The 25,513-nt window shown below is 38.9% G+C and overlaps 1 protein-coding gene across 3 annotated transcripts in view; it reads left to right on the forward strand.

Annotated features, from left to right (window-relative positions):
* arid3a (AT-rich interactive domain 3A) overlaps window positions 1-25,513 on the forward strand; it is a 46,430-nt gene that overhangs the window by 12,143 nt on the left and 8,774 nt on the right. For 2 of the 3 annotated variants that reach the window (XM_067513056.1, XM_067513055.1), the window contains exons 2-7: window positions 2,535-3,275; window positions 3,359-3,638; window positions 19,723-19,795; window positions 22,695-22,878; window positions 23,837-24,084; window positions 24,531-24,821. In XM_067513056.1, coding sequence (XP_067369157.1) covers window positions 2,944-3,275; window positions 3,359-3,638; window positions 19,723-19,795; window positions 22,695-22,878; window positions 23,837-24,084; window positions 24,531-24,821 — 1,408 coding nt within the window. In that variant the 5' untranslated portion in view covers window positions 2,535-2,943. The remainder of the gene's footprint in view (window positions 1-2,534; window positions 3,276-3,358; window positions 3,639-19,722; window positions 19,796-22,694; window positions 22,879-23,836; window positions 24,085-24,530; window positions 24,822-25,513) is intronic. The other variant, XM_067513057.1, reaches the window with a different exon arrangement.

Genomic DNA, 25,513 nt, shown 5'->3' on the forward strand with positions numbered 1-25,513 from the left:
AACTTTATATCCACCATCTTGTTTTGGAGTGTACTAGTAGGTAGGACAGATAAGTTGTATCAGGCAAACTGGGTCCAGTTCCGTGAAACTTTTAATACTTTTTGTACTGGTACTATTCTCCATCTGACAACTGCAGCCACTCCGTTGTGCCTCATCGCTTAAAGGAATGTAATGAATCAATATTGAATATCTGTCTGCTGGCTCGCTGCATCTGCTCAGTCAGTTGTCACTTCCTTAACCCGCTGAAGGAACACAAGTTTCACAGCTCTTTTTTCCTTGCGCAACATATCTTTAATTTAAAGCCCTAATGTGGGTCGAAGGACAAATGTTTGTCCTTTAGTTCGTACTTTGTTATATCTAATTATCCAGCTACTTCTTGAAAATGAATTTGGTGTTTTCAGAGTAACAAAATTCTGCTCTTCTAGAACAGTACCGTGGAACAAATATTCAATTGAATATTTATTCAATAAAATTTTTGTGATTTCCACTTATGCCACATATAATTCCTTGTGCATTTAGACATTTAGAGATTAATGAGACCCATATACAGTTACACAAGCTGATGTTATTTCCCATTTGGATGTCATATTGTTGTACTGGCTGATTAAGATACTCATCTCTCGATTGAAACATCTGCTTACAGAGTAATAGTCATAATCAGAATGTTTGTGGGTGTCACCTGTCTTCTCGTTCTGTATTCACAACTATACTATATATAAACATTAGATATGGAAAACATTTTCCTGTGAATGGAAGCAGAACTTCATTTCATTAGCCGCCATGATTAGAGACCTTGGATCAGAAGTTTATCCTTCTCTTGTCGTCAGAATGTGCCTACCTTGTGATTATGCTTCAATAACCCTGAAACGGAAGTATATGTTTCTGTGTAATTCCAGTGAGCCCCATGCAGAAGTTTAATAGCCCTCTTCCCCCATAATACTGGATATTTGTGCACAAAGTTTTCTTTTAGATATCCATAAACAAAACAATGAAAAAAATGAATAAAAGCTGATTGAAATGTGTCAAAATCTTATATGATACAAAATATGAACAATATATTTATTAATAATAATCCTGCTGATTATTTCTTGATGTTAGCATATAAAATGTTAGTAAATGATGGACAGGTGGTGTTACAATTTCCAGTTGCCCAAATTGACAGATTCAAAACCTAAATATTATTAATATCAAGTATTTGCACTTGCAGCAAGACAATGAATTGAATATTAATTTAAGATCTAATGAGAGTATCATTCATACTTGTCTAGAGTGTACCTACCAAGTGTGAAAGTACAATGCTCAACTGAAAGTACAAGATTGGGGCAGGTGTTAGTTGTCAGAGATGTCAGCCCTCTGTTGGTTCATGTATTAGTCAGTGTAACTGAATGAGTTGTACCTTACAGTTAGGGCTGGCTCTTGTCATGACTGGGACTGTAGCATGTCCAGCACCTGCTGTTGAGTTAAATTTCCCCACGTGCTGGCACGTTGCCATGAGACACATGATTGGTGTGAGCTGCAGGCGTAATATTTTAACGTGTTCTGCGTAAGCAGTGGGCAGGATAGCCTGTTTTATGACACTGAGGAATTACGTTGTCAATAAGAGAGAAGAGAAGAAATTATTGGTACCGATGAGTTGAACCTCATTGCTTATAACAGAGCCTGCTTTGCATACCTGAGGACTTTTGAAAACAGGTACAGTATGTAGGTGGTATTGCTTCTCTTACAGACATTGCAGGAAAACTTCCCACTCCTTCTTACTACTTGCAAAAAACCTTTTATTAGTCAGTCAGCCTGTCAGGTAAAGAAAATGGTCTTCCTGTGATTTCACTTCCTCATTGAGGTTGAAACATACTGTCTCTGTGAGTGACATGTCTCGTCTGTACATGTTGCACAACAGACATGAACCCATTGACTCTGTATTTATTGTTGATACAGATCTCAGACTGATTAGTTTTTTTTGTTTGTTTTTGTGTGTGTTTGTGTTCGTTTGTCATTCATTTCCTTCTCCACTTTGTCTAAAAATATGAATAGAGTTGATAAAAAAGTCCAGTAGTCATTGCTGTAGGCCTCTTTTTTTTTTTGAAGACCTCAGTTAAACAGTTGATATGAATCTAAATGATTGATCAAGTTCCTCAAAGAATATTTTGGAGTTTTTCTTGCAGTATCATCCCCTTGCCTTATCTTTGAACCCTTTCAAAATATGGAGGGATTGCAGAAAAGGGAAACGCTACCAATGCAGTAGCAAAAACAATAGTACATGCACAAAATAAAACTCTTTTTTTCCATCCATATGCACTGTACAACTTGAGATCAAATCAAAGAAAATGGTGTATGTCCACTTTAGTGAAAGGGCAGTTAATGGAAAGTTTAGTTTTAAAAATAGAAACATGGTTGAGCCGATGCATTGGAGAAAGTTGTCAAACATTTTTAATGCTGTCACAACATAAAGGTTTTGCCCTTCGACTAGTGCTGCTGTTGTTGCCAAACACCAAGGAAGCAGCAGTATGACACTTGCTGTTCTTTCTCTTCCTCAGGTCTTTGTAGTTTGGCAGCAAGGTTTTGTACTCCCACCTTCACTTCCACTGCTTGTGCCTAATTGAATGCTGTGCAACTCAGCTCTGCTGCCAGTTTTCGTTTCCACCCCACGGCAGGAAAAACCCCGGAGACAGCAGGGGCCTCTGTTTCCAGAACTGCAAGCCAAACTCTGTCTGGATGTCACAGAGCTCTGACTGACCCTCCTTCTCCTCCTCTCCCTTCCACATCTCCTCAAGGATTCACATTTCCAAAAAATTATATTCTCAGAACCTCCAGGCACTTGCTAGTGGCTTCATCACAGGTGCAATTGGCCATTGCTTTTCCCCCGACTGGCCCCCGACTGGTGCTCCGACAGTGGGGGAGGGAGGGGATAGAAGGCAGCTTAACGCCGTGCCGCTTTCCCTTGAGATGAAGCTGCAGGCTGTTATGGAGAACCTGCACAGGCAGCAGAGGGCCAAGCTGCTGATGGAGCAGCAGCTACAGCAGCAAGCCATTGCCCAACAGACTCAGGTACACAGAGGTGGGGATGAGGCGATAGTGAGCCCAGCCCCCGAGTCAGAGCAGGCCCAGATTGAAGCACTTGCAGCCATGCGTGCCGCAGCAGCTGGTCTGCAGAGGGTGTCCGTCAGCCCCATGTCAGAGCGCAGCAGTGGTGGCGAGGAGGAAGGTGACAATGATGACAATGAAGAAGGGGAGGAGCAATACAAGGAAATGATGGGGTCAGATGAAGAGGAACAGATGTAAGTACCTAATGTCTTAGGTGAAGTTGTCCTACAACTGAAATTGTCTTTTAAACTATGATTCTGTCATGACACACATGTAGCAAACAGAAATGGGATGAGGAAGACTTTGAAGGTGAGATGGAAGATGAATATGACGATGAAATGGCAGAGGAAGGTTTGCCAACAGGGCATGATGCTGTGGCACCCGGGAAAGGCATCCTCCTGCTACCTCATCGCCAGCTCCACCCCCATTCCCAGCTGCTGAAAGCCCGCCCCAGTTATGATCAGGAGCCACGCGTAGCCATCCTGCCTCCTCACAGCACGCACAGCCACAGCGGGCAGGACCATGGAGAATGGACCTACGAGGAGCAGTTCAGACAGGTAGCACCTGTTTTGTTTGTTTTTGTTTGTTTGTTTCATGTACCCTCTGCTTTTCTGCTCTGAGGAAGCTGGGCAGGGGAGTGATTCTCTGCTCCTCTAGTCCATGTGTGTCTTTGGGCAAGACACTGAATCCCAGGCTTCTAGGTGAGACATTGGCTTTATTTAGACAGACTGCATTGTAATGCAATCCCCTTGTCATAAGACAACATAAGAAGCAGCAGGCGGGGATTGGAGGGGCTGAAAAATAATACAATGAGGGAAGTCCAGTTAAAGTGATGCAATGGACAGAGTTGTGCTGGAAAGACATGCTTTGGGCAGCTGATTTAGCTTTAGGCATGATGTACCTACAGCTTTCACATTACAAAGTAATCTACTAGAGACTCTTTCAGACTGAAATTCTGAAATTTTCCTGTCATTTTTAAGAGTGAAATGCGGCCGACATCTTTAATATAATAATATTATAATAATAATAAAGAAAAAAAGAAAAAAAAAGAAATAATAATTTCCCAATTCTAAGATTTTATATAATATTGTGCCTCCTGTGCGCACTGATGGCGAATGGAAATCAAGCAGATTTTCACACGTGAGGACGCTTCTCACGCAATCGCTCACTGTGAGTTACATGTCTGAAGGGCCACTCTCTCCAAACATTGTCTGGAGTTAATTAGTTAAACAGGCATTTTTGGCCAATGCAGTGCCTTGCCAGACAACATCACTGTTTGCATTGTAGGAAAAAAAATTCACTTGCGCTGTTCAGCCAGAGCACAGTGTTATGCCAGGCACTGTTGCACTACACATCCCCCCCCTCCTTCCCTTGCAAGGTTTCTTGGTATGTAGATGAACTTCATTACAGAGATATAGACATGTTGAAATCTGAGCTTTGACTCTGTGTTTTTATTATAACTTTATTATATTAGAAACTGATTGTCGTTGCCCTCATGTTGTCCTTGTGGAGAGGCATATTTGCTAAATCCCCAAAACATTGTAAAGTCAGCTGCTGTAGCGCACTGCTTAAGTAAGCAAATTTAAAAAAAAATATTGAACAGCAAGTCACATCTGGTCTAGCCCTCTCCACTTCATACCCCTCACATTAAAACCTCATGTCACTTTCTCAGCAGCACATGAAGTAATCTGACCAGGGTGGGAAATTAACACCAACCACTGACCAAATGTTGACGAATCCTAAGCTGAGTCTTTAAAGTTAGTTTTGGCACGTAACATTCTGGCAAGGTACATATGTTAAAGGTTCTGCAACAAATGTCGTCTGAAAGTAAAGAAGAAAATACAAAAGAATGGTAGTTTCCTGTCAGGAGTAGAACTGCAAGTTTAATAGAGAAGCCGAGGATAACAGGGTGGAGAGGAGGGTGGGGTTAGGGTGCATTGTAACAGCTTTACCATGCTGCCGTTGACTGTAAACATGCTAGTGGGCTGGATGTTATAAGGGAGGCCCTGTTGGAATAAGGGAGGCTGTTTATGTAAAGATATTCAAGCCTGTCAATAGCTGGGTTTCGATGGAGAGCTGTTGTTGATAAAAAGACTCGGAGGGGAACCGTGTAAAAGCCACTCCCTGTTCACTACTGATGATTAAAACAAAAGGCCGAATCCCATGTTGTCAACTGCTCTTTTCTTTTCATTTCATAAATTGATGATATGTTTTTGTGAACATGGACAGTTCTAGGTTAGACTGTGTCCCATTTTTGGCGCATTATTAAATGGGATGAAAATTAGCAAATTGGAACGTTACATTAAACAGTTGCTACTTTTTACAAAAAAGAAGCAGAAGCAATGAGCAGTATTTTTAGAATCCTTAAGTGGATTCAATTATAAGTTTAACCCTTTAAACTTGCCCCTGCTAGTGTCTAAAAACAAACAACTTAAAGGTGACTTACTTAGATCAAATCGGGACTTATACCGAGCAACCATAGTTAGTTTATGTGGCTTAATGGAAGCTACTATTGAAATGCAAACACGCTCATGGCCTGCAGCAGTCCATAAAACACAGTTGATCATATGAGCAGCATAACTGGTTTGGGATTTGTTTGGAAAAGATTTCCCCATTTTTTTTATGTTCTTACTGTTTTGGAGGCAAATTGACTTAATTGCAGCCCATCCAACCTAAATGTGCTTCATTTTATAACTTGACCATAGATTATCTAATTTAAGGCCTATTTCTCGTCTTCCATAATCTCTGTAATTACAAGGTTCCTTCTCTAAATAGACCACCCCTCCCTCTGTAAAACTGTGTAAATGACTTGAATTGATACTCTCAAGATTCAGTGGTTTTCCATCCTTCAGCTTCTAAATTTAATACAATTTTATAATGACATGTCAGTCAGCAGTTGATCATGAAAGCATGAATTTATGGTAACAGACAGTTATATAATCAGAAAAGCCAGTATCTTGGCTGTTCAGATAGCGTCACCCAATCTATTGTTGATTAAAACCTGTGTCACACCTACATAACATTAAGCCCCTCCTACTGTGGAAAGATTAAACTAGTTACTGGTATTGAAAACTGACAACATTCACATTTACTCATCCTCTTTGCTGCTTATAGTTGTAAATATTGTTAATCCATATTCGTAGGACTAAAGGACTAAATTTTCATGTGAATGATAAAAGTGATTGTTATTAATTGCAGGTATGCTTTGTGACTATAAACTTCTGTGAGTATGCTGGGCCTGCAGACTTTAAGGCAAAAATGACCAACCTGTTATGATGAACACCGTCATTTCCCTGATAATTCTAACGCCCAACTCCGTAATTTCAGCCCATGTGTGCCATTTTTGGTTTCATCTTCTTGTGTGGAAAGCAGGCAGTAGTTAAAATCATACAGCACCAAATTCAATTTGCCAGAGATCTTGTTAACTCATATAAAAAGCTAATAAATGCTGTCCCTGAAGTTTCCTTTAAATGTTGTGCTATCTCTTATTATTGATGCAGAAATGCAAAAAATCTCTAATTTTTGTACACAAACAGTTTATGCTAAAGCCAAACAATGAACAATCATATGAGACAGTCCATTTTGCTCCATGTTAAATTTATCATGAAATGTGTTTGAATATAGACTGCATTTTTCTGTTCACACAGTGAAAGTAAAAGTAAAACTAGCAAACATTACATTGCTTGTGCTCCCAGCAAGAATTTACTACACTATATGTTTTTTCATTCATAAAAAAATATATGTGCCGTGATAAAATCATGATTTCAAGTTTGAGTGAAAACAGTGGTCACTCTAATTTTCACCGGAACCATGAAACCTTATTACATACAATCACGTGGAGGTTGAGTGTTTTAAAGAGCTGTGTGTGGGGAGGAAGGGGTTAAGGCTGTACAGTTTATTTTGGGCAGGTGGGTGGAGGCTTCTGGAATGTGCCTGAGGGAGAGTGATAATGTGGCCACTAGGAACCCCAGATCCTCAGCAGAAACACTTTATGCCTCTATCAGTCTGCAGCAGTTGGAGCTCATCCAAACTGAAAGTCATATCAATAGAGTATAGCCTGATATCATGTACAATGTCTCAATGTGGCATCACATGCTCATAACAGTCAGCAATTGGTCTTGAATCAGCTTGACATCAAATTTAGGTTGCAAGGAAAAATGTGTTAAATCTTAAGAGAATAAATTCAAAACAAATACCCTCCCTTCAAGTAACTTAAAGTTTGGCTTGCACTTAAAAACAGCTGCTGGTGTTAGTTTTAAAAACGCCACATTTGAAAGTGGAAATTTGCAAAAGTTAGTAGAAATACAACAGCGCTTTTATGAGCCCGGTGGTGAGTAAAGTAAAGTATGAGAAGACAAGTAAAATAAATTCAAGCAATAAACCCAGCAAAGTCAGTTCAGTAAAATGGGTTCAGTGAAAGTCCTAGAAGTAGTTTAACAATAAATAATGTGAAGTTTTGCAATAGGTGAAAAAATTACAAGCACACAAACGCACCTTTTAGTTCAGGTTCGCCCCAGGCCATGTGTAGATATCAACCAAGGCCCAACCTTCATTCCTGTTGGATCATCCAGCCACCTTCTTCTCTTGCAACTCTCAGCTGAAAGGTCATACTAAATCAAGCCAGGACGCGCTGTCTGCATGTCTGATTACACTGTGGTTTTAAGTGAATTAATCAAAATATTCACGGCACTTTGCCAGCGGAGTCATATCTGGCTGCAACAAAGTGCAGCAGAATTAAATAAAGCCCATGCGTTTATACAGATATCAAATTTTGCCAGCGTTGTTGGATCATTTTGTAATTGAAACTGATTTGTGTTGCTGGTGCCATTTTCAACTGAGTTATTTCAGTGATACCAATGCAGCCCTTATCCATACCTTAAGCTCCCCCAATACATCTGCCTATGTCCATATCACTTTCAGTATGTACAGTCCATTCTGCATTTTTTATTTTCAGAAAATGTCTACGCTATAAGAAAGTATATGTTTCCCCCTACAACCACATGCATCTGTTCCTATCAACCACCAGTAAACTATTAGAAAGGTTTGGCTTTTTTTATTCAGTTGCTTAACCAACATTTTAATGTTGAAGTACACAATAAGGCAGCTTTCCTTTTTTTTTGTTCAAGCTCTGAATATTTTATCATTATTTATATACAGAGTCATGATGATTTTAAGTAGTTATTAATTAATAACAGAAGGTTTCTAGGCTCACAAATAAAGTTGCAAGACATTACATCTAATGTTTATCAGAGTATATCACCCTCCGACAGCACAGATAATTTATTAAAGGGCCAGTTCCCCCAAATAAAATATGTTTTTTCTCACCTATACTGAAAATTAGAGATCTGTAGCTTATCCAGACTAATGGGGATATGTTTTCAATGGGTTAACCTCAAACAAAACCCATTCAAGGCAGCAGAAAAAGAAATTAATGACTTAAAACATCCCAAAGTGTAACCATCTGCATTGCTAGATTAAGAGAATACCACCATTTCATTTGTGAAAACTGATGTTTTGAAAAAGCGGTCTAAAGAGCTACAAAATGTTAATCAGCAAGAAATGAATGGTTACTGTGCTACTTAACATTGATATGTGCACAATTAAACAGACTTAATAGAATAGGAAGTACTTTAGAAGTAGTATGAATCATCATCATGCTAAAGGTTGTGTATTATCTTGCCAACAATTGTATATATTGGTTGGTTTATATATTAATACCAGAATAATGTTAGCTACATTACATCATCAGTTGTCCTGATAGCTAATAGCTATCAAGATAAACGTTTTAGCTACTTGCTGCCATTACAGCATAACAGCTGTGAGATACAAAGAAATCGAAGACACTGTGAAAAACTGTCGTTTTATTAAGACTTAAAATATATTCACTTCACCTTCTGTGAGTTAGCCAGTGGATGCTCCAGAAACACTATGGATCTTTGCGGCTCTGTGTTCAAGAAATGTTATAAGTGGACAATTATTTTCTGCTTTCATTAATGCATAATCTCTTTAGTACTATAATACCCCTCTCATATAACTGCCCCACTCCCCTACCTTCTTTACAAACAATATCCTCCTCAGGACAGAAATTGTCCAGAGGCCATGCAGAGCCTTTGAAGATGTCTCTCCTGTGTCTCTGTCTGCTTTAAATACCAGCAGCTGGGCAGATGGAGCCCAGATGGACAGTAAAGTAGGGATGTCTTTAAAAATTCATGGCACTCACCATGATCAGGGCAAAGGAAGGGGTGTTGGCATTAAACATCAAGTTGCTCAGACACACACACACACACACACACTCAATAGCAGTGGGGGAAGGGGGCTGTTACTGACTACAGGAAGTGTAGCTGGAATGAGAGCCAACTGGGAGCGACACTTAGTGGGATTGACCGTCAGGGTTCTGCTGATACAGCTGTCTGATAAGTGCTTGTTGGGTTTATATTCCACTGTAGTGTTGTCAAGCTCTTTTGATGTCCCCAAGGGTCCTATGAGCATGTCGGATCATGTTGTTTTTGCATTTTATATGAACTTGTACATTTTCGCAGCTTTGGATTTGTTTAGTTAAGAGTGCAGGTAGGTTTAAAAAAATTGACTGTATAGATTCTATCTTCATATCTGCTGGGCAGTAAAGCTCTGCAATCAAATGGCACTTAATGGCATATAATTATATAATTCATGTTAAATGACATACTACATAGGTCCAAACTGATAACCCAAATCCACTGACTTTTCAACTGTTACATTACTCAAAAAAGCTGTGTATTTCCATGGTTTAGATTATATAAATAATGATATTTTCCAAAAAGTTTTGATTGCTTTAAATCATTATCTAGGGTGGATTAACTCCAAAGGAACAAACTGCTAGAACATCTTTCTGTTTTTTTGACCGGAGTGCATATCAAAATAATCAGCATAAGGAAGTTTTCATTATATTATTATACTGAGCTAGCCACTGGGTGCAGTGACCTGTGTTTAACAAATACAGAACAATGCCTTAATGAACCATAGTAATGTCATTAAACAAATAGCCACAAACAAAGGCCAAGGCATCATGGGAAGTCTTTCTGTAGAGAGAAAGAGGAAGGGTAGGTGTGACTGAGGGAACCGTAAAAAGTCATTCAGCTGGTGCTGAGCTTTGAACCCCTGCCAAGGAAAATGTGTAGTACGGGTATTTTGACTGTGAAGCACCGCAGAGCACTTGAATAGTGTCCAACATCTACTGTCCAACATGGAGCTGATGTCAGAAGCTGTACTGCCATGGGGATTCTGGAAATTGGCAGTCACTCAATATGGAGGAGTAGAGGGGGGTTGAAGCAGGAATGTAAACAAAGATTGCATAAAGGCTGAGGCTAGCTCTTTCTCCATGTCTTTTTCTTTGACTGCTATGTTTTGTTGTGCAGTATACATTTTATTTTTGCACATTTCCTGAAGACTTGTATGTTTACTTCTTCAAGCTTTCTTTTAACCTAAATGCATGCCTCAAAATAGAATGAGGAAGTGATGATAGAATGAAGAGTTGGGAGGGACACACAGATACCCCACACCTTATTTTTTTTGCCATCATTATGCATGTTAATTTTCTCCCTCCCTCACACAAGGAAAAAATGCTGCTTCATTGCTTATGTTTTTGTCATTGCAGCAGGGACTTTTTTTATGCTTGCAGATAAGTTTCTTTATTACATGCCATGGCACAGTACAAACCAACATTATATGTAGGAATATAAACAAAAGCAATACACCTGTGCTTTCACCTTCAAAAATGAAAAGCATTCTCGGATGAAGCTGCTAAAAACATGCAAACATGGTTAAAGCAGCTTAGCTGAAGCAGAGCTGGACTGGATAACAATGGAAATATATATGCATGTCTTTAAATGTTGCTCAAAGAGACTATATGATCAGTAGATCAAACATGCAGAGCAGTGTACACTGACACTATAACATAAAATACTCTCAGTGCATGGATCAATAGTCTTTAGGAAATGTGTAACCCCTGTGACAACAGTCTTGCTGCCCACGTTTTGTCTGTGTACAAATGACCAATCCCATTTTAAACTGTGCGAGCATGGCAAGACATATGAGTTGTCAAGCTGTGTTCACACTAATCATTCTTAACACCAATATTAATAATAGACTATTTTTACAGCAGGTTTTGACCCCTAGTTGTGCTATGAAACAGTGTTAATAGGAGTAAATCCCAATTTTGTTTATAGTGTATCTTATGAACATGCACACATCCACTACGGTGGAGGACAAGAAATGTAATGTACCAACAACAGTTTGAAACAAAAGTTTCAGAAAGTCAACCCTGCAAATGTTTTCTGAGAATGGAGGTGCATTCAACACATTGACAAGACTTGAAGAACTCACACAGTGCATTTTAGGGAGCAGTGGTTAATTTAAAATTGTTAAAAATCTCTAAATGTCAATGCTTGTTTTAGGGATTGATGTTTATTGTAAATGTGCCGACGATTAGAATTTGAAGACTGCAGCTCCGTGTGGAGGACAACCCCAGGGGTTGCTTGAGGTCAAACTGCAGCCCGTTCACCTATTGATTAAGGTGGGATTAGCCACGTGGCCAAAACATCTCAGTCTCTGAGGAGCCACATGGACAGATATCTGTCCTACATGAGGCTGGGTGGGCAAGATAAGTTGTTAAGGCCACCATTGTTAACCATTAAACTCATTGCCCTCCCTATCCATCACAGTAATTGATGGTGCAAGCGCCAAGCCATGTGTCCTTCCTTCTGCACAGCAAGGTGCTCCGTACTGAAGTGCAGCAGAATAGAAGAAATGCCATTTTTAGTCTTCCATGTCTTCATCTCGCTGTAATAGTTAAAGACCTTCCTCTGAACTTTCAGCTGCCCTTTTATCACTGTCTCTATCTTTCTGTTCTCAGACGGATGCCTTATCATGGCATCTGCGTGGATGCTGAATGATTATCTTAAGATTTCATTCTAACACTAGGTGATTTTTAACTATTTGTCTTATGTATAGACATTGATGAAAGGAATAAGCTAGAAAAAGGCTCAAAGTCCCAAAAATAGATACAGTTTGAGGTATCATTTATTTGCATTCATTCAACACATCAATTTATAAACCTTAAACGTTGCTGCACCCACTTCCTCCTCTTTGATGCATTCAGCTTTACCCTGCCTAGATTGGCCATCCATCATTGTGATACTACTCATTAGCAGCGCGGTTAGAACAGATTGCTTACAGCTACATACATCAAACTCTCGAGGGCCCTGGGAAAGCTGGCTGCTATTTCTGATTCTTATCCAAATCCACAAACCATGGCAGCTGATGATAGCAGGCGGGAATGGAGTGCATGTAAGCATGGGATAGTGTTCATTCTAGCATAATGCCCTGTCCTCATGAACTGGTTTTCACCTTTTTCATATGTCAGCAGTGGGATACTATAGATGTATATATGTCGGATACAGCTGAGCATAAAAATCCTTTAGCAAAGCCCCGCTGACTGAGGTCTCATATAAAACCTCTCTCATCATAAGAAAGCATGTCCTCAAGGAGTATTGTCTTGGACATTGTTGAATTTCCAAATTGTTTTTCCAGAACTACCTATGTTAGGGTATCTGGAAATCTTTGGTCTAGCTGAAGTGGAAATCAACCTGAGAAACTTCATTTACAAACCAAAATCAAATAAGATAAAACATGGCCACAGGGGATTCATAAATCACTGGTACTTCGTGTTGTGCCACAGTTTACACATTCAAAGATGTGGTGTCATTAAGCTGCTATGCAAACTACCTGTATAACATTCACAGTTACTTTTTTAACTCACCTGTCTCTTTCGTTTTTAGGGCGAATGTGACTAATGCAGATAAAGCAGCCAGTCAGTCACAGTGGTGTTGTTTGTGTCAGTAGGCTTTTAGCTCCCAATGCTAAAAGTCAATAGTTGTATTTACAAGATCGGTCCGTCAGTTAGGATGATGTTGATGTGTTTCATCCTGCCTGTCAATAAAACATTGTCCAGGGCATCTGCGATGAAACGACTCAATTGTTGCTGTTAATTGTGTGCATGTGGGGGATGGGGATGGGCAAGGTGCATAGCAGAGAAGACAAGGTTGGATTCATTATAGATGTCAGTTTGTAGAGACATGGCAATGCTGACGCTTTCTTGACAGCTCTTTTGATCATAAAAAGTTGTAATGCACACAAGGAAGCAAATTCATATTCTACTGAAATAAAAAGAGGCAGCTAATGTACACAATCTTCTAGCAGATGAAGAAAATAAATTTAGCACCTGCAAACTATTTTTGTCAGCTTTCGTTGGAGATGTACGGAATAATACTTAGAAAACAGTTGTCAGCCAGGAGGACTTTGTTTTAAGTGTTGCCGGTTAATCTTTTTTCTCTTGTTGTTGTCCATTTTAGATTGACTCTTTTTTTTTTTCTCAAGCAAAACAAACATTTTAAGAAATCAGTTAAAGTGTCATTGTAACATCATGCTTCACAGCTCACCCACCCCACACCTCTCATTCTTTCTGCTCATACAGTGTAAGCATACGGAGACTAGATTAGCGTTTTAATTTCTGCAACATTCCAGTCTGCAAACCTTCATTTCTATCAGTCTCAGCATTATGATCCAAAGTGAAACACATATGAAAACACTTCGCTTCTTCTCACCTTCTGTAATCCTGTTTTTATAAATGGGATTTTCATGTTTTCAGGTGTTTGAAAGACATTTGGCTGCAGTGTTTTGCATATAAGCCGTCACTTTGATATTTTTTCAGTACACAGAAACTGTGTTTTTACTGAGTACATATTTCCATGAATTCAAAGTTGGTGAACAACACTCACAACCCAGGTTTTCATTTAGGCTTGACCTTACCCAGTCTTTGTTCTCTATAAATACTTTGATATAAAATAAAAAAAAGGAAGGAGGAAAATTATTTTCAAGGAAAAGGAAAACAGCCAACAAATGCACATAAAAGTACAGTCAACATCTATAATGCACAAGTATATTTGACTGCTCTCTGGTAATACTGTTGTGACTGCAGTGCTTTTGTTTTTAATGATTTTGTGGGCTAGAAACTGAAGCTCATATGTTTATATGAAATTGTGAAACTGGTCCTTCAGATTTGGGTCCAAGGGAATTAAGTCTAATTTTAGTAAATCTAGTTTCTTTCTTTATTCTTACAGAATGAAGTTTAATAACACAAACAAGCAAACCACTAATTTTAAATGGCTGTATATGTATATGCATATGCACTCTACCCTCAGGACTAAATATGCATTTACGCTTTACATTCAGTGCTAAAACCTAAAAAGGAAACATCACTCTGAATTCTGACAGAAATCCTACTATATTCAAAGTGATTCAAATAAAATAAATTTAAAATGCAGCTCAATCCTCTGTAGTATACAGCACTTGCACTGCTGTATGGACACTTTGCTTCCTTCGAGAAGCCAGATCCACTGAAAACTTTAATTTCTATGCACCAGGATTTAGGTGAGATTCATAAAAGAAAACCCAATGAGAACTAATTTATTACAACAGGTCTAGTGTTCTAGAACATCAAATGTGTACATGATTTATGTGTATCAGCATCACCTCAAGGTGATGATTGGCAGGTGCACAGGAACATGTAGACGATACCCATGTTTTTTTTCTCAGTTTTGGTTTTCAGTTGCAGAGCCTCTATTATGTGCCACTGTTTCGCTGGCTGTCATTTGCATTAATGGTAAGATGATTCCCCAACCCCCATTGACAAAGGCCTTCTCCCCGTTCTTACAGTATTATCTACAAATACCACCACTTCTTTGATGGCTAGAAAGCTGCAGCAACAAGCTGTTCTTGGGTTACTGATAATTTGCAGCATAAAAACACTTTGTCTAAGGCCTCTTTTTATTATCTGCAGAGAGATTGTCACTGACTAACATACACAGCCAGAATATGTAAGTCAAATCTGAAGCCTTAGTGCAGAAAGCTTTTGCCACCAGAAAACCATTCAGTCTTTAATTCAATTAAATCCAATTCAATTCAACTTTATTTATATAGCGCCAATTTACAACAAAGTCATCTCAAGGCACTTTACATAATAAAGTCCAGACTACACAAGTATGTAGAACCAACCCAACAAATCCCCCTTGAACAATCCCTAGGCAAGAGTGGAGAGGAAAAACTCCCTTTAACGGAAGAAACCTCCAGCAGAACCAGGCTCAGGGTGGGTGGCCATCTGCATTGACCGGTTGGGGTGAGTGGAAAGTAGCCTGTTTTAGACATTAACACTAGAGAATGTCAGGAGGATCAGGTCCTGACATTGTCAGGAGTTTCCATTCAGACATGTAGCCAACATTGAGAGATAGTCCTTGCAAGATGGGTTCTCGCTTGTGAAGAAATTGAGCAAAGGGTGGTGCTTGGGCACTTTGAACAGGGTGCGGAACATGACGCAAAAACAAAACTGCAAAAATTACTGTGTTTTGCTTTGTAATCTGGTCGTATACCACAGAATCTCATACTGTTCTTTGTATTTGTTTGATGATTTCAAGGTCTGCCCTTGACAAAAATTCAGGAATTTCCTTGCCCTTTCAGTTCGACGTTGTTGTGTTCATATGAATAAATTAGTTCTTCACCTTTGGGTGTTTTGTATTTCCCCAATTTTGTTGCAGTCACAGGAAATAGATGTCATCAACACGCCCACTCACTCATGGTGAGTTAGGTGAATGGTGAATCTGGAGTATTACCTCCTATTCACAAATGAGCTCGCTTGGAGATAATCTGGACTTTGCACTAGGGAGCTAGCTAGGTAAAATCCAAGTAATGTCAGGGCGTTTGTGTTCACATCCACTCATCCCAGAGAAAGTCTGGAAAATGTCTGAATTCCACTGCATGTCTGAAAGAGGCTTTTTTTTTCTGAAACTTTATTTAAAAAGTTACAGATTAATATTCTGTTATCGACTAATCATTGTAGCTTTTATTCTCCAGTGTGGTGAGTGTTAACTCCTTGGTTATCATTTTCTAAGTAGATAAAGATAAAGTAGACATGTTGCATAGAGATTGGTGAGACATTTGCAGTAACTGGACAAAATCTGTTAAATGCTTACTTTCTTACATCCTGTTATTTAAACCGCATTTGTTCCTACATGTCTTTGTTTTTTTTTTAAACATCATACTGTTTGATTAAAATGTAAATCTTATGTAAACTAGTGAATATATTTACATGCAGTAAACCAGCTATTGACTTTGTTTTCAATTAGACAATTTAGAAAGTCCTTCCATAGTTTGCTTGTTCTCTTTTCGATTGGATCTCCCTTTTACCTGCTACAGAGCACAGCCTAGCCTCCACAGCTTGTTACAACAGCAGTTTACTTCCAGAATTTAACTCCACATTCAGTTTTTGTTTGTAACACTGTGAAGAAAATATGCATGTAAGTGAATTTAGATGGCAAAACATCCATCACTTGACAGTGTTGGTTGAAAATTGCCATATAAAAGTACAATAAATGCATTGTTTGATTAGGGTTTAATTGATTAATAAATTATTAATTGATGGGTCCTCTTGACTATATACTTTTAAAATTATATTTAAAATATAGTTAATATATAAATGTTATATTGTTGTATACAAATTATACTTCAAATATATTGACAATTCCTATTTAAAGTATTAGTTTTTAATTTGAAAATGGGCGTTCATGTACACATATTTAGCAACTTTGCTAAAGTTTTTCCTGGAAACTTTAGTAAAAGATTCTACCAGATCAAAACTGAAAGTAACAGCTGTGAGAATTTATATGTTCATTGATATGGAGCAGGATACTGTGTCCACATGTTCACATTGAACACTGAAGGAAAAAATGAAACTGGATATACTTTAGTGAGATGGATACTGTAAGCCTGCTAACAGAGTTCACACTCTACATACTGCCAGCTGCTTTAGTTGGGCAACAGGGAACATAGAAACTAATGAACACACTTCTTTACAACACTGTAGTTACACTGCTTGAATTAATAGCACATAAAAATCTTAGCTTTAATAGTTTGTTTAATTTAACTTAACATTTGGCAGATGCAAGTAATGTAAAGTGAAAAAAAAACAAGCAAAAAAGTTCAGTCCTATCAAAATAAATATGTCACTTTAATTAGATGTAAGTGCTAGATACAGGAGACTTTTTTTTTTGCATAGGAAGTTAAATAGCAAAATAGTGAGACTGCCAAATGTTCAGAGCTAAGAAGCTCGTTCCACCATTGTGGAGTCACTTTGTATCTTTTGCTATGTGGAGTGGTGACCACCAGACGCTGTTGTTAGGGATTGTAAGTTGGTAGGAAAGTTCTGTTGGGCTGACAACTCTGTACAAAAGTGTCGGATCTATGCATCTAAGGTGCTGGAAGCCAGTGTAGGGATATAAAAAGTGGTGTCAGTTTTTAGCTGTTAAAATGAGATATGCTGCTGCGTTTTGATCATCAAGAGAGGTTCGTGTCAAGTTATGTCTCTCACACTGATAACTAGTGTCACATGGCAAAAAGTGGGGGACTACATTTTGTTTGCTGTTCAACTAGATTTTGTTTGTTTTGGTTTCCAACTTTTTCCTGCATTATTTCGGGTGGCAGGGACTCAGTTAGTTAGGAACTCACCCATGAAACGCAGGATCAGAGATTTAATTACGAATGCTACCTGGCCACATATGTCCTTGAATAAGACACTGAAGTCTGAACCAAGTTGTAATAGATGTAACATCCTGTCCCCAAAAATTAATAAAAAATAATTACTTAAACTGAGCTGAACACGTTTCCACATCTGGAGGACTAGAGGAACTGGGAACTTAGAATTAGCCCCTTCTTCTTCCGTATGGCGGCTCACCCACCATTCTACTGTGGAAATATTTGTTTGTGAGATTAGTACAGAAAGAGAGCAAGGTAGAGAGCAAATAAAATAACAATGGGGGGATGGGAGTTGGGGGTGGAGGGGTTATTTCCAAGATTTATGGTGTGGCACTTCACAAAATGCATGCATCCTGTAATTAAAACTCCCCCTTGCCTCCAGGAGGCCAGTAAATTAGCCAACACCCCCCACTGCCCATCCACCTCAAGCCTTTTCAGTCCAGCAGTCCCCACTCCTCTGTTCCCTTCTACCCACTAGATAACAATATCTTATAGCAGCTTGGTGTCACTAATGAGTGCTGAATGCCAAAATAAGGGATAGTTTAAGGCTCCTACTGTCACCATCATACCAAGCGTCAGCCTGGCAAGTCTTTCATTTAGATTTTCTCCAAGCCAATTCTTTAAGAAAATGCAAATATATTTTATGTGACTGCTATTGCTAAATATTTAGGTGGGGAAAAGGTGTTTTTTTTTTTTTTTCACCTGCATTGTTGTGGGTTGGAGTAATTCAGTGGTTAGAAAGCTTGTCAGAATGAATGCCAGTATGCAAATTTTAATCAAATGTCAAATGAGCTTGCAGTTTTTTTCAGTCTTGTCTAAGATTTAACAAACAGATAAATGCCTTTTCAGTGGTGATTGACATTGAAAACTTTTGTGTATATAGGGCTGCTCATATAACCATATAAATGTTTTCTCATTATTTGTCATTTGCATGGAAAACTGCAACTAATAACTAAGTGCAACTAATTTGCTTTTGTGTCCATTTGTACACCAAATGTCCTATAAAATGTCGAAAAATGGTGGAATTGGCCATCAACATTTCATAAAGCACAAAATTGAATTTTAAAGTTGTTTGTTTTGTCCAACAGCTTTCCAAAAAACAAAGATATTCAAATGACTGTCTCCTAAGACCTGCTAGTTAATCTGCTTAATGTGTGACCAGTCCATTAACCGTTAAAGCTCCAGTACATACTGTATATTTACATGAGTTATGAGTTGAGTTGAATGCATTCCTACTGTGTGAAAGTTGCCCTGTGCTGTACTGGCTATGGGTTGTTTTTGTGCCCTAACTAGCTGCCTTGCTTGTTTTCTTTTTCTTTTTTTTTTTTTGTAGTGGTTTTGTTCAGCGGTGCTCTATTGTACATTGTGTTTCACAACCTGTCATTTTCGGTAACACATTATGTAGCTAGAAAACCTCAAATAGAAACTCTGTCATGTGCACTGTAGTTGTTAATACTTGCACTACTGTAGCTGAAGCTGTACCACTGGACACTCACCGACGAGAGACTAAATTTTATATATTTTGTAGAAATCCAGCCTCCTGTGAGATGCTTCACTGTCACACTGGCAAACCTTGTTAGAAATAAAAACTTAGACTCAATGGCCTCACTGTACTCACCGTGAAAGGTCTAACTTTTACTTCTAACTTTCACTGAACTTTCCAGTGCCTGGGGCCCTGCTAGCAGCTGGACCCACATCAAGTTCTCATCATATCATCAAACCAATGTGTCCCCTAACCTTTCTGTTACTTTTTATGAATAAGAGGCAACAGATTGATTTCTCAGGACTGGCCTTTCATTACATCTCTCAATTCTGATGTGGCCATGTTTGTATTTATTTATTTATGTGACATCTTGCTGTCACATATCACAGCACCAGTTGTCATGGTACCAGCAGGTCACAAGACTTTATTACATTATTAGGGTTTTTTTTTTTATAGCAAAACGCCCTTGCTTTGGTGTTTTTACACCAGTTAAAAACCTTACATATCTTCATCAGTGTTTTTGTTCTTTCTCTCCTCAGCTGTATGAACTTGATGGGGACCCGAAGAGAAAAGAGTTTCTTGATGACCTCTTCAGCTTCATGCAAAAGAGAGGTATTAAACTGTGCATGTTTTCATTTCATAAACACTGTCTCAGAATATAACATTTTCTTTCAGTAGTTAAATTTTATGTTTTACTAGTTTCACCTCCTTGTTTTATGTTCTACCCGTGTCAAAGAGAGGTTCTTTATAGTTGGATATAGAAAGGATGACCCCACCCCCTTCCACTCTGACACATGACACAGCGCGGACTGCTCATCTTTCACTGAGTTGGGTGGGGTTGTTATTCATATCGAAGATGACTGCTTTATGTCGCACAACCCCTCATCATTCCCAGGCTATAACTAGAAGGAACACATTGTATCAATGCATGGGAATGGATTGGTTTACGTTCCCATCTTGCAGTGCGCTCGGCACTGCATGCACACACACACACACCCACACAAAAACACAACTACACAAACACTGACTCAGCCACTATGCATGATCTTCACAACATTAAAACCGTTAAGTGTAATCTAGAATTCTTGTCACCCAAACAAAACATTGTTAAAGTTAGCAAGTTACCAATTGTGGAATTTAGGTTCACAAATTTCTGACGACTCATGGCAGATGATCAGCTCTCACATAACTAGCAGTTGTGTTACCTTGACAGGATTACTCAAGCCTGGTTTAGTAACTGTGTTAAGATTTATCTAATCAGAGTCTCTCATTTAGATCAATATCGGTTTTGCAAGAGAGACTGGAGAACATTTTACACAAATACAGTACATGTTTACAAATTTATTGGAATGACAATAAAACTGTTGTTAGTCCTCCGGAAGAGGAACTAAACAACTAGAACATTCTTCTAGGACAACCGGAAAGGATATTACTGTTGTGTGTTCAGAGCAAGGCAACTTAGTAGATTTACATTTTGGACAGTCCGAGTGACAATAATTTACATATAAACATATAGACTGTGATGAGGGAGGAAGTCTGTTTAATCATATCAGAGGGCACAGAGACAATACGCTTTGCAGACAACTGAAAAACAAGTACTGGGTGTTTCAGTATCAAAGTACCAGTGGGAGGGTCAGAGAGGGTCTCTGAGAATCTATTAGCGCCATCTGCAGGTCAAACTGATGCTTGCGGCATCACATAGGCGAATCAAGGAGTAATGATATTTAATGTTAAACATGGGCCTGAGGAATAAATTTTTAATCTGTCAATGTTTAAAGTAATCTTATAGATAAATACAGGTTTTAATTTTATTTGATATAAAATTGCAGGAATTGTCAAGGTCTTGTCCCTAGTCATTCACTCTTACTGTTACTCTTACTGAAGACAAGGAGTAAGGAGTAAAAAAGATGTTTAAAACTTGAAAAGGAATGCAATAATTTGGAAATCTCATCAATCCACATTTAATTCACAATAGAACATAAACAAAATATCAGATGTTTTTAAAATGTACCATTTCATGGAAAATATTAGGTCATTTTGAATTTAATGGCAGGAACACATCTCAAAAAAGTTGGAAGAGGGGCAACCAAAGAATAGAAAAGTCCTTGCTACAAAAACAAATGGAGGAGCATTTGGCAACTAAGTAGGTAATTAGCCACAGGTCAGTAACATGACTGGGTATAAAAGGAGCATTTCAGAGAGGCTGAGCCGCTCAAATATAAAGATTGTTTGTGGAAGAGGTTCAACAATCTGCAACAAACTGCATCTAAAAACAATCAAATCAATTTCAGAAAGATGTTCCTCAAGGTAAAATTACAAAGACTTTGAAAATCCCACCATCTACAGTTCATAATATCATCAAAAGATTCAGAGAGGAGGAATCTGGAGGAATCTCTGTGTGCAAGGGACATGATTGAAGGTCAAAACTGGATGCAAGTGATCTTTGGGCCCTCAGGCAGCACTGCATTAAAAACAGGCATGATTCTCAACTGGACATCCCTGTATGGGCTCAGGAACACTTCCAGAAACTGTCTATGAACAATTGTTCACCATGTAAACCACAAGAAGAAGCCATATATGAACACGATCCAGCAATGCCGCCGTGTTCTCTGGGTCAAGCTCATTTAAAATTGTCTGACTCAAAGTGGAAAATTGTTCTGCAGTTAGATGAATCACAGTTTAAACTTCTATTTTTAAAATGCCGGTTCAAAAGCCTGCACCTCTGATGGTATGGGGGTGCATTAGTGGCATGGGCAGCCTACACATTTGGAAAGGCACCATCAATGCCGAAACTTACATAGAGGTTTAAGAGCAACATATGCTCCCATCTAGACAACGTCTCTTTCAGGTAAGGCCTTGCATATTTTAGGAAGACAATGCTGAACCTCAAAGTGCATCCATCAAAACAGCATGGCTTTGCAGGAGAAGAATCCTGGTGCTGAACTGGCCTGCCTACAGTTCAGACCTTTTACCAATAGAATACTTTTGGTGCATCATAAAATGAAAAATCCAGAGACAAAAGGCCCAGGACTGCTGAGTAACTAGAATCCTGTATCAGACAAGAATGGGACAACATTCCTCTCCTAAAACTCTAGCAACTAGTATCCTCACTTCCCAGATGTTTACAGACATTTGTTAAAAGAACAGGGGATGTTCCACAATGGTAAACATCACTCTGTTCCAACTTTTCTGACATGTGTTGTTGCCATAAAATTCCAGATGAGCTAGTATTTCTATAAAAGGTTAAAATGTCTCAGTTTCAACATCGAATATGTTGTTTATGTTCTATTGAGAATAAAATATGGGTTGATTAGATTTGCAAATTATTGCATTCTGTTTTTATTTATGTTTACATGTCCTCCTTTTTTGGAATTGGGGTTGTACCTCAGTACCATAATTCCTTAATAATAATGGCATGCAAATGGCATGCTGTCAACATGAAAAACACTTCTTTGGCATGACAGTGTTTTATTTTGTTGACCTGTGTGTTTATATGTGTGTGCTGTTCCAGGAACCCCAGTGAATCGTATTCCCATCATGGCCAAACAGGTCCTGGATCTGTACATGCTCTATAAGCTGGTGACAGAAAAGGGTGGACTGGTGGAGGTCATCAACAAAAAGCTGTGGAGAGAGATCACCAAGGGACTCAACCTGCCTACCTCAATCACAAGTGCAGCCTTCACCCTCCGCACACAGTTAGTATACGCACCCACACACACACACACACACACACACACAGAGTTGTGTTTTCATCACATTAGGGAGGGAATGTTACATTGACTTACATGAACATTCATAGATACAACCCCTTATCACTACTTGGCTAACCCTGATCCAAACCTAAACTTAACGGCATGCTAACATAAAACCATCTCTTCTCACTAAAATGTAATGATATACATAATGGGGACCTGCTTTTTGTCCCCAGAGTGTGATTGTATAAACAGTCTCACACATACACACAGGTGTGATCACACCTCCAGTTTGTCTGTTTGAAATGAAAGGTTACATGGTTCCATTTCGTGTTTTGGTTTGTTGGCATTCATCCTTTTAAATGAAAGCCAGAGTCTATAAACAACACGGTAGTTTGTTTATTGGACAGGATATGCCAATTTAAATTTACAAACAAGTGTTTTGGGTCGCTTTAACTTTAGGTAGCTACGACCATTTTGGCTACAATAATTTTGTTCTGTGTAGTGATTGGGACATATGGAACTTATCACAATCAGATGCTATTTTTTCTTGCAAATTTTATAGTGCAATTTTATTCCTAAATAACTGAGGCACAGAATGCCTTCTAAGAGGAAAGATTTGAAATTTTAATAATGTTGTAATATTAATTACAGAACCTATAAAAAGTATTTGGTCCCCTTGGAAGTTAAACCTGCTTTTCCAGAACTCCCCCAGATGACATCCATTAAAACTCCTTATGATGAAAACCTCTTCTGGGTGATGTCATCTGGAGGAGTTTTTCAGCTAACAGGAGAGAAATATTTTATTAGAGGGAAGTCTAAAATCATTAATGTACATTTACACCCTGTAGGGTAAGTTAAAAAGTTGGGGAAGTTGCCCTTTAACTTTCAGCTTGAATTTATCAGAAGGCATGTTGAAGTCTGTGAACTCTCATTCTTATAAACAGAATGTTCCTTTCAGATACATGAAGTACCTGTATCCATATGAATGTGATAAGAGGGGTCTGAGCAACCCCAACGAGCTCCAGGCAGCCATTGACAGTAATCGACGTGAGGGCAGGCGACAGAGCTTCAGCAGTTCTCTCTTCACCTACTCTCCAAATGGGACGCCCACCATGCTGTCTTCACCAAAGCTCCCCACAACCAGTGTAGGCATGACAGTGGGTACCAATGGGGCCTCATTGACCCCCATCCAGAAGGTCAAGAAAGGTGAGATTTGCAATTTATGCTCAACTCACATGAAGAAAGTGGATGACTGACGATTTTGGTTTGTCTTTTTATTTTAAAATAGCTTAACCCAAATAAATTCCGTAATGTTATGTCTTATGAGATATTGATTTAAAAGCTTTTAAAACGTAATTTTAAAAGTGATGGATCAGATCACATCACTTTCTTTCTGACGTTTGCCCATCCTCATAAAGTAATGCAGCATTTAAAATATCCAAAGTCTACATAGATTATGAAAATATAAATCCTAAAATATCAAATGCCATCTTTCAAATGTAAAATTTACTGGCACAGATCAAATTGGTGAAGAGTGATTGGTGTGCTAAGACCAAATGTTTTACTGTCAGGAATGAATGTATTTCAGATTTACCTTGAATAAAAGTGATATTCAATTCCCCCTTGTTTCACTTTTTTTGCTGTCTGTCCAGAAGAGGAGGGAGGTCCGCTGTTGCCGAGTGTTGGTGTACCTCGGTTGCCAGCAGGGGCCTTGGCTGGTCACTCAGTGGCTGCTGTGCAGGCAGCGGCAGCCCAGGCAGCAATGGCGGCACAGGTAGCAGCTCTGGAGCAGCTCAGGGACAAACTGGAGGCTGGGGAGCCACCAGAGAAGAAGATGGCACTGGCAGCAGAAGAACACCACCGACTGCTTCAGAGAGCGCTACAACACAACCTGCTGGCCATGACCGCCCAGATACCCATGAATATACGCATCAGCAACCAAGGTACTGAACACCCAGGGGATTTTCTGATGCATTGAGATAGCACATAGCGAGTGGTACAAACAAGCAAGCGTGATTTTCAGACCAGGGACTTAAGATTTCACCCCCACTTTGTGTTGAGGAAATTTCCCCTGTGTCTAATGGCCATGATTAAAAAAGCGCCTTCTTCTTTACATTTGCTGAGTCTCAAAACCTGTGATTTTAGCAACATTTCTAAATCCAAAGAAGGCAGGTTTTAACACTATGTGGATGTGAAATGGAGTAGTAAAGAAATTACATTGATTTCATCTTTAGTCTGCCATTTAATAATGCTATTGTAATCTGTGTATTTATCTGTGTTTCAAAAGGCACTTATGTGTCCATCAGAGTGTCTGGTTGCAGTAGAATTTAAGTGTACACATAGACAAAGACATTATTGTTCAGCTGTGCAGCTTTAAAAAATAGATAGTAGTGGAAAGTTTTGGGGGGAAAAAGACCCTGTCCCAAACTACTTTCATCTACGTAGCTCCCATTTTTATTGTCGATACCATTTTCTCTGCCATGATCACAACATTAACCTCTTTGAATGTTGTCATGGCTTCTGTATATGCGCTTCATAAAGTAGAAATGCTGTCGTTAATCAGCAACGACTGGACTCGAGTCTGTCCCTTGTGGTTTTTAAATCCTCCGTGCAGTCAGAAACTACACAAGGAAGT

The sequence above is a fragment of the Channa argus genome, chromosome 8, assembly GCF_033026475.1.
Source record: "Channa argus isolate prfri chromosome 8, Channa argus male v1.0, whole genome shotgun sequence".
Lineage (NCBI taxonomy): Eukaryota > Metazoa > Chordata > Actinopteri > Anabantiformes > Channidae > Channa > Channa argus.